Genomic DNA, 16,402 nt, shown 5'->3' with positions numbered 1-16,402 from the left:
CTTTCTTTCTTTTTTTTTCTTTTTTGGTGATGCTTGATCTTTCAGTGACAGTGCAGAGAAATGTAGGGATCTGTAGTTTATTTTCTACTGAAACATTGACAATGTGTCCACAGCACTGTGCTCCTAACAGTTTTCCACAAACAGTATAAGCTTTGCAATTTAAAACATGATTATGTGACACAACGCCCAATATATTCACCCAAAGGTATAAAGGTGAAAGGTTTACAAGTTTGCCAATTAAGCACACCACTGAATGTAAACTTCAACACAATTATATCATTTACAGGGATGCACAAAAACAGCAGGCAAAACACACACAGCAGGTTTTCATTTGGGCATTATACACAAAAACCACAAACTCATGCTACCAGTTAGTAAAACCTCCAATGAAACAAAAATATTTCATTCAATAGGTCTAATGACATAATAAACATTACATAGAGATTACCAGAAGGAGTCAGAATTTGGATCTCAACCACCAAATAGGCAATATTGCACTTACCATTAGATGTCATAATAAAGGATGCGTCAGTTGTAGTTGAGTTGTTCAGCAAAGGCATCAAACAGTTTGCAATACTTGGACTTCGGCAAAAATCGCTTCATGTTCTGCTACCTTAAGTAAGTTATGCGGACACCAGAAGAAACGAGCTCTAATTTACAGGAAGCGGTAAGTTCAATGGCAAGTGCACGCGCTGATCGATGCACCTCGTGGTTCAATCAGACCACTCTGATTATTAATTAACCAGACAGTAAAGGATCATTAACACAAGAAAAAACCAAAAAAAATCTAACTTTTGGGGGGTACTTTCGCTATCCTAGGGGGAGCTAAAGGTCCCACGTACGCTTAAAATAAGACCAAATCTTCAAAGGTCCGAGACCGATTCAAGGCCAAAACTTGGTCTTGAGACTGGTTCCGAGATCGCTCTCGGCTACAACAACACTATTACTATTAAATTCAAGACCAGGAAAGACAGATTGGTCTGCAGATCATGTTATGAAAATCTCTCCGTCTCAAATCGGATATTCCCAACATCACCATGTCTACAAAATGAAATAACTGTTTTAAGAACAGATAGCAAGCTTTCCTTTGAAGTCATCCTTTCTCTCCGCACGATCCGCTCTCAGCCAATGAGCTTCGAGAAGAGGCCACATCTCTGAGATTCAGGAAACCCTCTCCCTCTCCGCCAATCAGAGCATCAAGCCGCAACACGTAGAGATCACATCCGCCATATTTTTTCAAAATAAAACTATTTTTCAACATTTCAACTACAGAAAAGTGTAAAAAAAATACAAAATATAACTACTATATTTAGTTTTAAGATGAATAAAATTCAAAATAATGATTAACAAACAATATGGAACTAAAAGTAATGTTTACATGAGGTCAGTCTGATGTCGCATGGTGTTATTTTGAAGACAATCAGTAAACTTCCGATCTGACTCCTCTTCCTCTCTACAAGCTTCACTCAGCTGCTGCTGCTTTGACTGTATCGGAGAAGACTGATGAGTGCGGTGTGCTGCTCTCCGTTGGCTTTATCTTTTTCTGAAAGGTAGATTTTCCTCCGCTGGCTTCAGAGTTTGACGGAATATTTTCTCCCGGGCTGAAGAAGCTTGGCACCACTGTCGAAGATGTCTGTGGCCGGGCTGAAGAAGCAGTTCCACAAAGCCAGTCAGGTATGGAGACGCCTGTTTGTTGTCGCTCGTTCATAACAACGGTTGTTTGGATGTGGATTGTTTCCCGTTAACGGAACCGGGCTTCAGGTGTTCGGGAAGCGGCGCATCAGGTGGTGCTTTACTGGAGGGCTCGGCTTTACCGGCTGCTTTGAAGCGTTTCTACTTTTTCAACCCGAGAAGTTCGTTTTGATAGGAGAACACCTTGCACAAAGCTCCACTGAAAAAATGGATTTTTCTCGATCCAAACAATCCATACTTAATAAATCGGTTTGATTTAAGGATTGTTACAAAATCCCTAATTTAGTGGCTGATACGGCATCGTAGTTGACACTGACACTTCAATAATTTATCCCCATTGTGTGACACGGTGTTGCTCAAAGTTGCTCATGAAGCAGAAGCAATAACAGCAAATGACACTTAAAAGAGCCAGTGAACCAACAGTATGTCCTTTGTGTTTTTCTCTAGCCTTATCTCTGTAGAGGGGAGATAAGAGTTTATAAATATCCTTATTTGAGACCTTGGAAAGCAACCTGCCATGCTACCTAGCTGCTTTAATCAGTTATCTATTATGTCCACAGTTGTGTTGTCTACGTCGTGCACAGGTCTGATCATTCCAGGGTTTGTTTTGGCTGCTCTGTTGGGAAATCGTCTACCAACAAGCTGATCTTTCTGGTCTTGACTGTGCCAGTTAAAATCAGGTGTACTAGCTACACAGCTTGACAGCCATCAGATCATATGAAGGAATATAAACACACTGAGGTTGCACGGGATTGGTTCAACATGCAATATGTGATCATTTTATCAAGTTTCTTTTTGATTTCTGACTTTTTTCAACCAGGTATGGAGTGGTTTTTAGATAAATAAGTGTTGCTTTTTAAATGCATTGTTCATAACAACATATAATAATTTATCACAATTCAGTCTTTTCAATGTGTCTGCTGCAGATATCGATATTGCAATGACAATACATTTATATCTGTGTATCGTGCAGCTGTAACACACACAATCTGTCTTTTCCCATGGTCTCCTCACACCAAAATACAGAACGGTGGGTGGCCCTAACTGAAGCATGTCTTACATTTAATAAGATGTGATTAGAAAGAAAGGCTGCTCGTCGAAGTGAGCAGGTAGAAGTGGATGATGGAGCCTGGAGTTTGGCATAAGGTTGTCTTCACAGGTCCTCCCCCATCTGTTCAGTCTTCTCTAATCATACATGCGTGCACACGGTGGCGAGAGGAGAGGGGCTGCCCACTGTAATAATGTAGTTGTAAGTTAAGCTCCAAGGGAAATGAGAGGTTTGTCTTCTCCTTTGCTGGCTCCAAAAGTATCCATCTTTTTTTCCTCTGTCTATTCTGAGGAGGTAAACACTGCACAGTTGAGATAGAAACAACAGTTTAGATTTGGGGCTGTAAATATCTTAGTGAAACAAAGACAAAAAAAGTTTTGGCTTGCCTTGACCTGGTTTAGGCATGATGTCTTTACACTAAAATCCTTGATTAGTAAACACATTGTCATACAAACATAAATTAAACCAAAGAATGGATGGCATTTGAGATATGCTGTCATGTTATTTTAACCTTCACGACAGGTTTATACATTCTTCATTGCTCATAATCCTGTATTATCCTTATCATTCATGTGTATATTAGTCCATTTCCTCCATTTCCCCCCAGCTGTGATTGCTGGAGTCTGAGTATGTGTTTGTGAGCCTGAGTATGTGTGCTATCTTCCCCATTAGGAATATTTCACTCATCTTTTGCCACTAATGGTACTTTATTAGTGGTGTTTTTTTACCTAGATGTCTCCTGATTGCTTTCTTGCTTTGAGACTAACAATATTTTGACCAGATATGTGTCTTTCTGTGGGACAACTCCTTCAAGGTTTTTTTCAGAGACATGGGCCCAAGCAACTCTTGGAGAGTGTCACTTACACTTTACCCCAGCTTTTCCTAAAAACATGAGTGATTCACATCGGAATGTCCAAAGTTTCACAAGCATACCTGTTGGACATGTAATTGCCTGTGTCTCATTTTGTAGCTCAAAGTGCACGTGTTTTTCTTTGATTTGACTGATAGGACCTTGAGAAGAATAACTGTCTGAACTGAGTCTGGTTGTTTTTTGTTGCAGTAGGCAAGGAGCTTTATGTTTTCTCTGAAATCAGTAGATTGGTTGGCAAAGTCAGTAAATCTGGAATTTCATGGTTTCAAATGATTTTTTCCAATAGACGAAGGTTACTATGTAAACATTATTGCAAACTTAGTCAGTTTTAAGAAATAAATCTGTTCTGAGCTGGCACACGTGTTGCTAAGCCTCCCAGACATACTGGAACAATTAAAGAAATACATACAGATCCAATCCAGATGTTCTGCTGTGTTATTTGTTCTCGAGACACTGTGTTTTGATCTCCACTGGAAGCAAAACTGAAAGTGAAAATGCAGAACCAAGTGCACAGAGTACATTTTTAAATTTTGTGCACCCATGCTGCTTGTAATCGTGCCAGTACAGGAAGACTTGAGTTTCATTCAGGAACAGTAGTTACAGTTATTCACGAATCCCTGTCCTCTATAATCGAATAGTATTTGTTGGACAGTGATCACTGCAGAAGCGTTTGTAAATTGTAGTCCACAAGTCTCCATAACATGTGTTTTCACTAACTTGATCTGCTCCTTAATCTCTTCATTTGAAAGCAATTTATAACAAGCGGTTTGATCAAACAGCTAATGAAAACGATCAGAAACTAGTTGGCTAAGCAAGACAATACCAAAGCATAAAAGTTAGTTTAAGCAAATGCAACTGGAGAGTCATACAGCTATCATTTGCAGAGTCTGGATTTTGGTGGGTTTAGGAAAATGTTATTGGTCTTTTGAACTGATTTTAATTGGATGATCTGTCTTCGTGATGTTTGTTTCCAGTCAACCAGCAATGCTTCCATCAAACTGTGCCATAATGACGGCGTACCTCTGTTGTACCCAGTACCTATTGTGCCTGCCTGAACCTACATTATCATTTTGTGTTAGAACAATATCTTCGGTCAGGGATGGGAGATTTTGATCATTGTCAAGGCCATATTGTAGCTAAGCCCAGCAAAGAGTCATGGGAGTTATGGTGGTTGATTTATCAATCCCCTTGGTGATTCCTTGGGTTAAGTCATGACCTTGACTGTTGATGATCTTGGTTTGAATCCCAGTTGCAGCGACAATCACGCTTGTGGTGAAGTTAGCCAGGTCTATGATGCAAGTGGTAACGACTAGTTCTGGCGCCCCTTGTAAAAAACAAGAAAGAATTGGAGTAGTCGACTAGATAATTAGGCTGCTTTAGTCTAAAGTACTGATTATAGGTGGGTCACAACTGAGCCAGGGACTGGTAGTATATTCAGGGTGCAACAGGTTGACTGTCCAGCAAAAAAATAATAATTGGCTGTTCCCATACTCGGCAGACCACCAGAAGCTCATGTAACTCCTTTGTTTATGCTGGACCGGGGTCTTGGTACTGGTTTCTAACATCCCCTCAGTTTCTGATGGACACAGGTCTTGGTTCCAGACCTGCATGTGTCGGTGCTTTTCAGGAAACCAGCTTGTCCAGGCTGAGAGCAGGAGCCCCGTAGCTTCCCTGGTGGAAACGGGGTCGGGCAGATTCCCCAAGGACAGAAGTGATGCCAGATCCCCTGCAGCTGATCCCAGCCCCCTGACTGCTGGCAGGAAGAGAGAAGCGCTGCGGATCCGGTTAAAGCTGCAGCGCTTAGTGCAGGTTGAATGCCCACTCACATGAGAAATATTCCCACATATTTAGAAACACAAACAGTTGCTCTTTGGTCTCAGAGGGCTCGCTGCACATCAAGAAAACTCCTCAAAATGCTGTTTATAACCCAACAGTCAATCCATGAGTAGCGGTGAGGCTGTGGACTCTTTTTCTTTGAGCTGCTGCAGCCAAAACGACAGTTTTTTCACTGTCAGGTCTTCTGCTTGACTCACCTGATGACCTTCAGTAGTCACAGGTCTGAGCCTGTCTTCCAGACTACATTACAAAAGTGTTAATCACCTAGAAATTCCAGCTCTGTATGACAGAACAAACATCAAGACGTTTTGAACACAACTGTAGAGCTGAAGCTTAGTTAGGTTGGTTTAGTCTGTTTTGGTGTTTCCTGGTCTCTTATGCTAATGCTGCTTTTTGACATCACTATAAATTGCTGTTATGGGCTCACAGTAAGTAAGTAGCAGGTTGACAGAGTGACAAATTCTGAAAGTCTGAGAAGTTTTGCATCAGAGTTTTAATGGATGGGGCACAGGCTGTCCTCAGGGCTGTGACCACTCATACAGAGCAGAGACACTTTCATTAAATTGTAATTAAAGTTTTAAAAGTTGTCTCAGCAAGTTTGAAGGGCTTGGCGCCTGGGATTTGTGGCCATTGTTGATAAAAAAACGGTTCTTGTGTGTAAGATCAGCTGTAATCCGCCTATCTGCCTATTTTACCTGCTTCATCCAGGTGATGGTTGCAGGGAGCTGTAGCCAATCCTGGTAGATATACGTACATGTCAAGGTAAATAAAGGTCACAAGCATGTCTTTAGAGTGGCAGAGAAAACCCGAACAGGCAGAACATGCAAACCCCTCACAAAAAGATTTCCCTTGAGGAAAGGGATGCCAAACATTCAGGATCTAAATGATCTGCCATCAATATAAGAGTTTATTACACTGCTTTATTGCTAAATATGACATTGTCGTGGACGTTTTAATGTTCCTCTGCACCCACTACCAACTCCCATTGCCCACATCAATCAACAAATACTGAAATTAGCGACAGTTTATTGTTAGATTTGGATTGTTTTAGATTCTTATATATCAGTGCTTCTAACAGTAATTGCCATCAGTTATCCAAGCAACGAGGGCACGCTGACGTCGATGCTGACCTTAGACCAGCATCTGGGTGAATCATAGATCAGGCCACATATTTAGAGAGTGACTGTAATTTACTCTGTTGGCCCCTCACAGCACAGAGAAAGAAATCACGTCAGGGATCTGGGGTCGTGCAGAGTGAATACAAATGTCGTCTTCCATCTGATTACCTGTGAAATTATTCCCGTGTGCGCGAACTAAATGTCACCCCGCCACATCCTGTGTGCGTGTTATTTTCAGTGCTGCTTGCTGCACGTTTGTCTGAGCTGACTCTCTCTGTGTTTAGGTTTGGAGAGAAAGGTCAGGCCTTCCACGAAGACATAATTCCGCTTTCACTTCTGTTTGTCAGATGTAATCAAAGAGTGAAAAACACTCATCAATCACAGAACAAACACAGCGAGAGATAATCACACACGCTCGTTCACACCTGACAGCAATCTGACAGACCTAAATTAGCCTCAAATGCATGTTATTGGACTGTGGGCAGAAACTGGATTGCCCAAATCAAGTCCACTCAGACACCATAAGGACAGCTGCTGGGAGGGGAACGTGCTAACCGTTACACCACTGTGCAGACACACCACGAGACTGAAAGTATCAGCCTCACAACAATAGAGTATTTGCCGTGTGCTTCAACAACCCCGTTGGCTTTTTCACCTGTTTCCTGGAGAAAAAATGGCAACATGACCCATCCTGGACGCCCTGGGTCATTCAGCAGAAGATAACCAGAAAGGGAAACGCTGTCTATTCCTGTTTATTTTAACCATGCCTGACTCTTTGTTCCTACTTTCTTTGTTTCAGGTTAAATGAATAAGGATGTATTCTCGATGTATGTTTCCATAAGTCAACATACATTTGTTTCTTTCATGACTGAATCTGAAACACATTGTTTCCAGAAATGTTGGGTTTTCTTATTTCAAAATGTACCAAAAAGTTCAAAGTCATTGGAAAATCATTGCTGTCTGAAGTTGTTCGTATGGGAGACGCAGCTTTTGAGCACTTAACATTTGGATAGCGGCCGATGCCGACGATTTTCTAGTGCTATCAGAATTCCTAAAGTGACATTAAAGGTGTAATACAGGATTTTCTATTTGCTTTGAGTTCCGGGCAGTAGCGGCCGGTGGAGTGGGGCGCAGGTGGCGGGAGCGCTTGTTTCGTTCGCCTACACCATCAGCGGCACGTGGTGCGGCATTAATTCACTTCTGCATTGGCGGAAGCGCTCGTTTTCATACCTGCGCATTCCAGGTGGGCAGTGTTGAAGAAACCAGTTTATTAAAAATAATCGTTGCCTACCTGTTGTGTTGTTTGGAATGTGCCTTGAATGCGCGGGTGTGGAAACGAGCGCTCCCGTCAATGCGGAAGTGAATTAACACCGCACCGCCCCCGGCTGGCAGTGTGGGCAGACAAAACAAGCTCTCTCACCACCTGCGCCCCGCGCCACCGGCCGCTACTGGTTCCGGGTGGATCATCAAAATAACTGGTGGGTCTGTTTGTCAATCATTCTGACGAGCTGCTTTGGTTGTGTGCTCGCTCCCAATCAGGTTCTATGTATTGCGCATGCGCATTCAGAGTGTTTATGTAGCCGATGAGCCTCCGTTTCAGCTAGTGCTTACTGATGGCGAGTCTGTCATAATGAAACTGTAACTGTTTCGGAAAATAAGCTTTATGAGCGAGGCCGATTGCAGAAACTGTAAACAGAGCCGTGCACGCCCAGAGAAGATGAGGTCGCGCTCGCACGCTTCCGCCATTGATAGGCGTTTCTTGGGAGAAGCAGGAGAGCCGGGCGGATGGTCTTTCAAAAAGTGAGTAACAGATTTTTGGCTTTGTCTTTTCGAGAAAATCCTGTGTTACACGTTTAAATGTGTTTCGCTTTTTGACTGGATGACCAAATGTCTGTCTCAAACGTGACATTGCATCATGGTCAACAAAATATCGCCACACAGTGTAAACTGTGCCTTTGTACCTCGGGTTATTGCCACTGAGTATGATGTAACGTTCAGTGAATGTGGTGAAATAAAAACCAGAGGCATAAGATGCCTCATTTCAAAACTGATCAGATGTACTATGCCTTTCATGAGGGCACTTCCTGTCTGGCTCGATCTCCTCTGTGCTCGTCATTGGGATACGCTGCCAAGGTACCGTGGAACTCCACACATTACTGGATGCAATAAAGATATGATCTCTGGCAATGTTTTAAGGGCATGTGCTGGAATGGATTTGCAAATTTCCAATATGTGGGAAGCAAGGATGGAACGTTATGAATCAGTGGGATCAGGAAATCGCTGCACGGAGTCATTATTTTCAGTCCCCAGGTGGACTATAAAGAAGGTTGGCACAAACAGCTTCTAGAATCCAAACCTACAGTTTCTCATCACTCCTGTATCTGCTTCAACACACTTGAATCTCATGAAGATTCATGGCCAAGTCCAGCAGAAAGCCAGATAACGAGCTTCATTGCAATCAGCTGTGTTGAAGCAGGGAGACGTGGAAAACATGCAGGGCTGCGGCCCTCCAGGACCGACTTTGGACACCCCTGCTCGAGAAGCATCATTGTTTTCTGCCGTGCAAAGTCCAATGTCATTTGTACAGGTGGAGCCCGCCGCGTTCGGAGGTTTATGACTGAAACAGAAATACAAGGCTCTGTAATTAATGTCTGCACTGACAGGTTCTCAGTCTGCTCTGAACAGACGTAACACTCAAAATAGTCACTTGAGTTATGTGAGAACTTCACAGCTTATGAAATTACAATAGCAGTTTTCTGTGTATCTACAGAGCGTCGATAGTCAGAGGCTTCATTTTCAACACAATATCCAACGATCTTAGGGCGTTTCAAGCATAATGCTTTCACAGAAGATGACCCCCCAAAACAGTCACATTACATTTAGAAAGAAATGATAATATAATAGTTAAAGGTGCTGTAGGCAGGATTCCGCATCTCCGCCATCTTGCTTAGGGTTACCTAAGAAAGATGGCGATTTGACCCATCTAAGACGGCGATTTGAAACCCAGCACAGCCAATCCTGTCCCGTTTTCTCTGACATCATGCCCTTACGCAAGTTAAGCCCCTCCCACAAGAACGTGCGACGAACGCCCCTCGACCAATCACAGTTAGAGCCTCATGGGCTCTTCTGATTGGTCAAAGATACCTGGAGCTGTCGAGATTCCTTTTCAGCTCAGAACAGAGACAGATGGAAATGCTGCGCCCTCGCGGTAGTGCAATTATGCTAAACTCCTAAAGGATTATCAATGGATACTCTAACATTTAATCCAAAGAAAACACAGAAAAATTAGCATTGACTAGCAAAATCCTGCCTACAGCACCTTTAATTAGTCAATACTGTTATATTCCACATTATATCATGAATTTTTCACGTTAGCACTTCACATCCAAGTAATTGCCCTGAAACTAGAGTGTATTAAAAATCAGCAATGTGTTGAGAAACTTCATTGCTGAGCAACATGAAATATGACAATATCACATTAGATGATGGACTTTTATCTGACTATGAAGGAAAATGTCTGATGTGATAATGTCAACAGTTTTACATTGTGTCTACAAACTATATAGCAGCATAAATAGAGATTTAGTAATATATCACATTGGATTTTATGTCTGTTATGTCATATATATTAAAGTTGTTGCTTTACTATATTACATGATAAAGTCCATGATCTGACAGCAGTCATGTGATACAGATTTATTTTTACTAAGCCTTAAAGGGATACTTCAACATTTTGGCAAATTGGCCCATTTAGCGCAATTCCTTAGTCATTTTGAACAGCATACTTACTTTTTGTGTGAGGGCGAACTGTTGTTTATTCAGCGGTGAGTCGGGGAAGGTTTTCGGGACGGACACAATGGAAGTGAATGGTATTTTTGGTTCCCCTCGTCAAACTCATCAAATACAAAATCCAACAAACCCAAAACACTTTGGTGGACACGTTATAATCCGCACATTCACTACGCTGTGAAATATTAATGCAAAATTACCAGAATGAGTTGTTTATGCGAAGATTGCTAAGACGGAACTACTTACTAAACATGGTGTCTGGCCGTAGTGATTTCAAAAGAAAAAGTAGTTCCCAGTATTTGCTTCAGTGTCGTAACACTACAATATTATTTGTTGGTGTTCCACAGCGTAGTGAATGTGCGGATTATAACGTGTCCACCAAAGTGTTTTGGGGTTGTTGGATTTTGTATTTGATGAGTTTGACGAGGGGAACCAAAAATACCATCCACTTCCATTGTGTCCGTCCCGAAAACCTTCCCCGACTCACCTCTGAATAAACAATAGCTCGCCCTCACAAAAAAAGTAAGTATGCTGCTCGAAATGACTAAGGAATTGCGCTAAATGGGCCAATTTGCCAAAATGTTGAAGTATCCCTTTAAAATATCCATTTTCATTTGACTTTCAGGTTATCGTATGGGTGTACTGGTACTCTTTGTTCTATATAGGTTCTCTCTAGCTAGTTTCCTCTGATAACCCCAAATCATCCATTTTGGGTTCAGTCATCACTCTGATGCTTCGTTTACACATTTCAGTTAAAAACTAATTGTTTTTGCGCTTTCATTTCAGAAAAGGTTTGCATCTACATGTTCATGTCATTTACATGGAAACTGCAGAAATGTTGAAAATGATGTAGTTAGCATGCCAGGCAAGAAGTTGGTTGTTGTTTGTTTTTGTAATGAAACCACACACATGTGCACAGAACAATGCACGAGCAATGCAATGCATGAGAAGTATTTAATATGGCTGTGGTGCGCATGCAGGAGCAGAGTTTCATAAAACTCTGGAAACAGGAAAATGAGTTTCCCTGTTTCCACAGAGAGTCAGAGCATTTCCTAAATGTTCCACCTGGTAGACTTGCCCTTTCTTGATTTAATTGCAACTCATGCTTGACCATTTTTGTGTGCATCTCTGCAAGGATTTGCCCCCAGTAACCTTGTCTAATACACAAAATTGAAATAATGTGTGCTTGGTGAAGCTCGCTCCAGGTGAGAACATGGAGGTGTTCAGGTGTTGCATGCTGGGTCGTGTCCTACATCACTTATCTCCACCCTGCAGGAGTGGCGCGTTATCACAGTAGCCTCTGTGCACCAGCGACCTGCAACCGAAAACTAAAATGCCACTGCTCCAAACTGGAGGAGCCGACACCTTGGTGAAAAGACTCCATCTATCTTTAATGACATGCGATGGAGGGACTGAGCCACAGTCGCCTGGTGGTCTGGCAGCCTGCCTCTCAGCTCATTAACATTGCAGCGACTCATCATCATTATGTGCTTCTTCACTGTGACGTACAACAGACAGTTTATGTTGGTGGGACTAAATGAGCTGAACAGAAGCTGATGCATGATATACAGAGACTGGCTTGTTTCCCAAAGAGTGAAATATGATAGAGACAGCTTTTCTTTTTCAATGAGACAAAATCGTCATCTTTCAAAGTGGAGCATAGAAAATAACTCATTTTATTGCTTTTCTTTGTGTGTGCTTTATGAACAATACAATTTCCAGACTAAGACCTTGGTCATTTTTCAACCTAATCGACAGTCGATGTGCTTCACTATTTCTTGATGAAGAAGTTGGTTCAGTTGTTCTGTCAGTGCTGAGAAAACGCTCGACAGCCTACAGCTGAACTACCTGATGTTTGTCAGACAGAGGAAAAATGTGCTGCAGAATTCAGCTGAGGTTAAAAATAATATGGTAGCTGCACCCAAAATATGGATCGCAGCCAACTTGAAACAATAGATTGTGAAATCACAGGAATGGTCTAAAAAGCAGCGTGTGAGGGTGTGACGGTAAGGTTCACAGCAACGATCCAGTACATTCTGGGTTCTGGTTTGAGTCCCTGATACTGAAAAATGCCGGCCGTCTACTCAACCAGTAAAGCCACTACTGAGAAATAACTATTACCAGGCAGTTCCAACATCTCTCATCGTGTCTTGCCTTGACAAACTTGAGAACAGTAGTTACAGCACTGTCAGGCTTTAGCATGTGCAGACTTTTTGTTCATGTCGAAGAAGTCATAATGTGGGTGTTATACTGGCGTAGTGGGTTGACCACTGCCGCGACAGTCTGCCATGTAGAAACCGTTACTTTGTTGCATAAGGTTTGTCCCGACGCAGCTTTCACTGTGTTTTTGTGCATCAGGAAATTGCACCAGTTAGTTCGATACATTTTAGCAGCGTGCCTCGGTAGGAATACACCATGCGCCTGAAAATGATGGGAGATGGCACTCAGGGCACGACAGTACCCATTATTAAAATTACAAGAATATTGACCTACAGCCAGGGTTTGTAAATCAGAGGCTGTTCCCAGTTTTTCATCAATTAAAATAGCTTGCAACGCTCTTACTGATTTAAATTACTTTAAGTGTGTTTTTGCCTGTATTAAATGGATGCAGCCAGAAAGATTAGCTGAATGACATTTAGTTGAGATCCAATATTGCCTGGACTCAACGCTTAATGGCATGTTCCACTTAGTCCAACCTCTGTGCTATTAAAAGTCTTGGTTTCCACCTGAAATGTTTCTGTATTAGTTTCAGATCAGGGTGGGTATCGACCTCACACTATTTATTCATTCATTGATATGTAAGGAGAGCATGAACAGTCTAAAAACAGACGATGACGGTTTTAAAACGTGAGTATTTGTGGAATAAATGACCCTTTCAGCTACTTGCAAGACTGTAAGTTGTCTGGCATAGTCATCCCAAACCTTTTTCATTGGAGACCCTCTGGATTTGCTGACGTGCTGCTGATCTCATTTCGATCTCTGAATTGCCATAACTTGACAGTGACTGGTGGACAGGACCACTCTTACCATTATGGAAGCACAGCAATACCCAAGTCGACTCTAGGCCCCAGAGTCCCCAGGTTTTCTTTGACATGTGCAAATGTGATATTGATAACCTTAGATCAGTCGTCCCGTGTTCACCTGCATCCTCTCAAAGTAGTCCTGAACCCAATGCTGGGAAACACTGCATCACTCTAAGTATCTGCAATGTTTATATTGTAGAATCCCAAAGAGATAAAGGTTCTGCTATGCAGGTTTAAGTGCCAACATAAACTGATAACATTGGAATGTAAAATACAAACGCTCACGCTTGCCAGTTTACCATCTGTCATAACGGCTCATTCTTCCCATCATTCTGTGTGGCCTGACTGACGGGCTGATAATGACATTAGTTTTGACCAGGCACATCAGCTGGCGACACTAATGCTAATAGACAAGTGTGTCCCTGTTCTGGACAGGACTGTAATGAGGCAATTATCTGAACTGACAGCTTTAACCCTGACATAACAAAGGAGGATTAATCCAATATTGTCACGTCATCCTGTCTGATGTTTTTGACAAAAGGCTACTTTTCGAATTAATCCCTTTACGTCTGTTTTCCGGTAGCCTTTGTCTTATCAGGAGATAATGTCCGCACACACAAACAGCAGCCCGCAGCAGCTTGGATTATCTGAAACGGAGCAGAGGTTGAGGTTTTATACATGTGACTGCTTACAGGAAATGTAAACAATACAGTCTCTGCTTCACAACCTGCTCCTGCCACTTCCTTCCTGCTGCGCACACTCAGAGATGAACACACACACACACACACACACACACACACACACACACACACACACACACACACACACACATCCATACATCACACTGTGAAAGCTTTGATTCCATATAAACTACAGCACACAGTAGATGACGGTGATATTGGATACAGCATCTGCTCAGTTACAGTCGTTCTTCACTGTTCTGTTCCCAAGGACATCTCAAGCTTTTTGACATTTCTGGCATATGGACACACTCCAGGTTTTGTTGGAATGATGAATATAATTTTCTTTATTGTAAATCCTTCATTAAAAATAAGTTCAGATTTCTGTTTGATTTTACAAAGTATGACCTAAATATAGCTTTAGAACTGAAAACACTCACTATTTCATCTGAGAGACATTGCGATGTGCTGCTGGTATACCTATCAAAGTCAGAAAATTAACTTGAAATAGCCTTTTTTATGTCTTGTTAAATTTTAAGTTTTTTCCACAGGATGGTGTGTTCACCCACTCAGAGAAGCTTTAGGAATATTTAAGGCAACGATGACTGATGTTCTCTGCTGCTACACAGAGGTGTCGTTCTGGTAATAAACAGATTCAAGCTATTGGCTTACCAGAAATTACAATAATGATTTAACCACGACTGTATTAGTGTCCAAACAGGGAATGTTGGCTCAAGTCTCAGTGTCATCAGAAATCCACTCATTTTTCCACACAGTCTAGATCAATGAAAACAAAAAGATCGGCCAAAACTCTGAAATCCATGACAATTCCAAGCTATCACTAAAGCTACGCAGTGGCCTGACTTGACATTTATTTGCATGAGCATATGGGAAGATTGTATTAGTAAGATAGTGAGATCACTTGACCCTTTTTAATTGGCTCTGGTGTTTCTGTTAGCAGTTTTCGGGGCCACTGTGGGTTCTTCATGGGCTCTGTCTTGGTCCTGGTCACTGAATCTTTGACAGTGCTACCCTGTGTACACTCTCTCGTCTGTTAATCTATCCACAAAGAGGGTATATACTGAGCGCTTCATGGTGCAGACCAACACACAAATCCCTAGTGATTATCTCTGTACTTAAAGAAACTGGAATTTCTATCAGTGCTGGCATGAATGCCTTCCTTCAGTTATCTTTGTGTCCAAGGTGACGCTTCTGCAGCTAACCGACGAAACCTAACCTTGAATTCTGTGCACAGATCCGGATGTCCATCCTTGAGCTGTTGAGATAAGCTTGAGTTGTCTCTTCCATTCATTGTGCTTGTTCTTTGGCATTGTTTGATTTGGGCTTTTGTCTGTCCATGTCCTCAACTTAATCATGAATCTTTTGTCGTTGAACTGAATCACCAAACTCAGTCATACCAGAATCGGTGCTGGTTTTCCTTTTTTTTTTAACCTCGTTCTTGTGTCATCAAGACCAATTTCTCCACTTGTACATGTTGTTGCTGTCCAAAACATGGCACATGCTTTGCTCTGGTATATCATGTTTTCAGAATATGTCCCACAATACTGTGCACATCAGTGTCAGGCTTCAGAGAAACTGACCAACTGTAATAACACTCGGACCTTGTTTGAACTGCGCAGCTCGCAGGTTACAGGATCTCAGCGGGAAATCACTGGGTGGCTCCGGTTTCCACCGCATCCCGCCCACCTCTGAACAAACACACTCCTGTTCAAAAACAGCAACAAACAGTCCACAGCTTGTTGAAATTATGTCACTATTGTTGTGCTTCGGAAAGCTCTGTTCTCTGTGTTATTACAAGTGAAACAATCTACGAAAGTTCAGAAGTGCTCCGCATGCACATCTCTGTGACCCTTCTTTACCTCTGCAGTGTCCGCTCCTCTGGGAGTCACACTAGAACAATATGGTTTTGGTAACACACACACACACACACACACACAGACCCACAACAGCCGAATTCCTGCGTACGTGTGCGTGTCAATGATTCACCTCCTCGACAGATTCCTGGTTCTGAAAGGAGTCTGCTGTGTGTGTGGACACTCTCACACTCTCTCCTGTCAGTAGCGGAGGGGTAGAGTGTGACATTGAGTCACCAAGCAGCACACAAACACAGCTTCACGCTCTCCGATTCACTTTTGAGCCGTCTCTCTCTCTCACACACACACACACACACACACACACACACACACACACACACACACACACACAATCACCTGAAAACACTGAGCGCCTCATAACTTGTCCAGACAAATTTCCCACAAGACTCAGGACAACGTGAGGCCGAGGCGCGAGTCTGAGCCGAACCTTGTTCAGACATTAGTGTGAGC

At 42.3% G+C, this 16,402-nt stretch overlaps 1 protein-coding gene across 1 annotated transcript in view; it reads left to right on the top strand.

The window, feature by feature from the left end:
* Positions 1-1,495: 1,495 nt before the first annotated feature.
* The window catches only part of sh3gl3a (SH3-domain GRB2-like 3a), a 36,082-nt gene continuing 21,175 nt past the window's right edge, over positions 1,496-16,402 (top strand). Inside the window, exon 1 of the mRNA XM_030092804.1 lies at positions 1,496-1,674. Coding sequence (XP_029948664.1) covers positions 1,630-1,674 — 45 coding nt within the window. The 5' untranslated portion in view covers positions 1,496-1,629. The remainder of the gene's footprint in view (positions 1,675-16,402) is intronic.

The sequence above is a fragment of the Salarias fasciatus genome, chromosome 1 (genome assembly GCF_902148845.1).
Source record: "Salarias fasciatus chromosome 1, fSalaFa1.1, whole genome shotgun sequence".
NCBI lineage: Eukaryota > Metazoa > Chordata > Actinopteri > Blenniiformes > Blenniidae > Salarias > Salarias fasciatus.
Note: the sequence above shows the minus strand (reverse complement) of the source record. Positions and strands in the feature narration are given on the sequence as shown.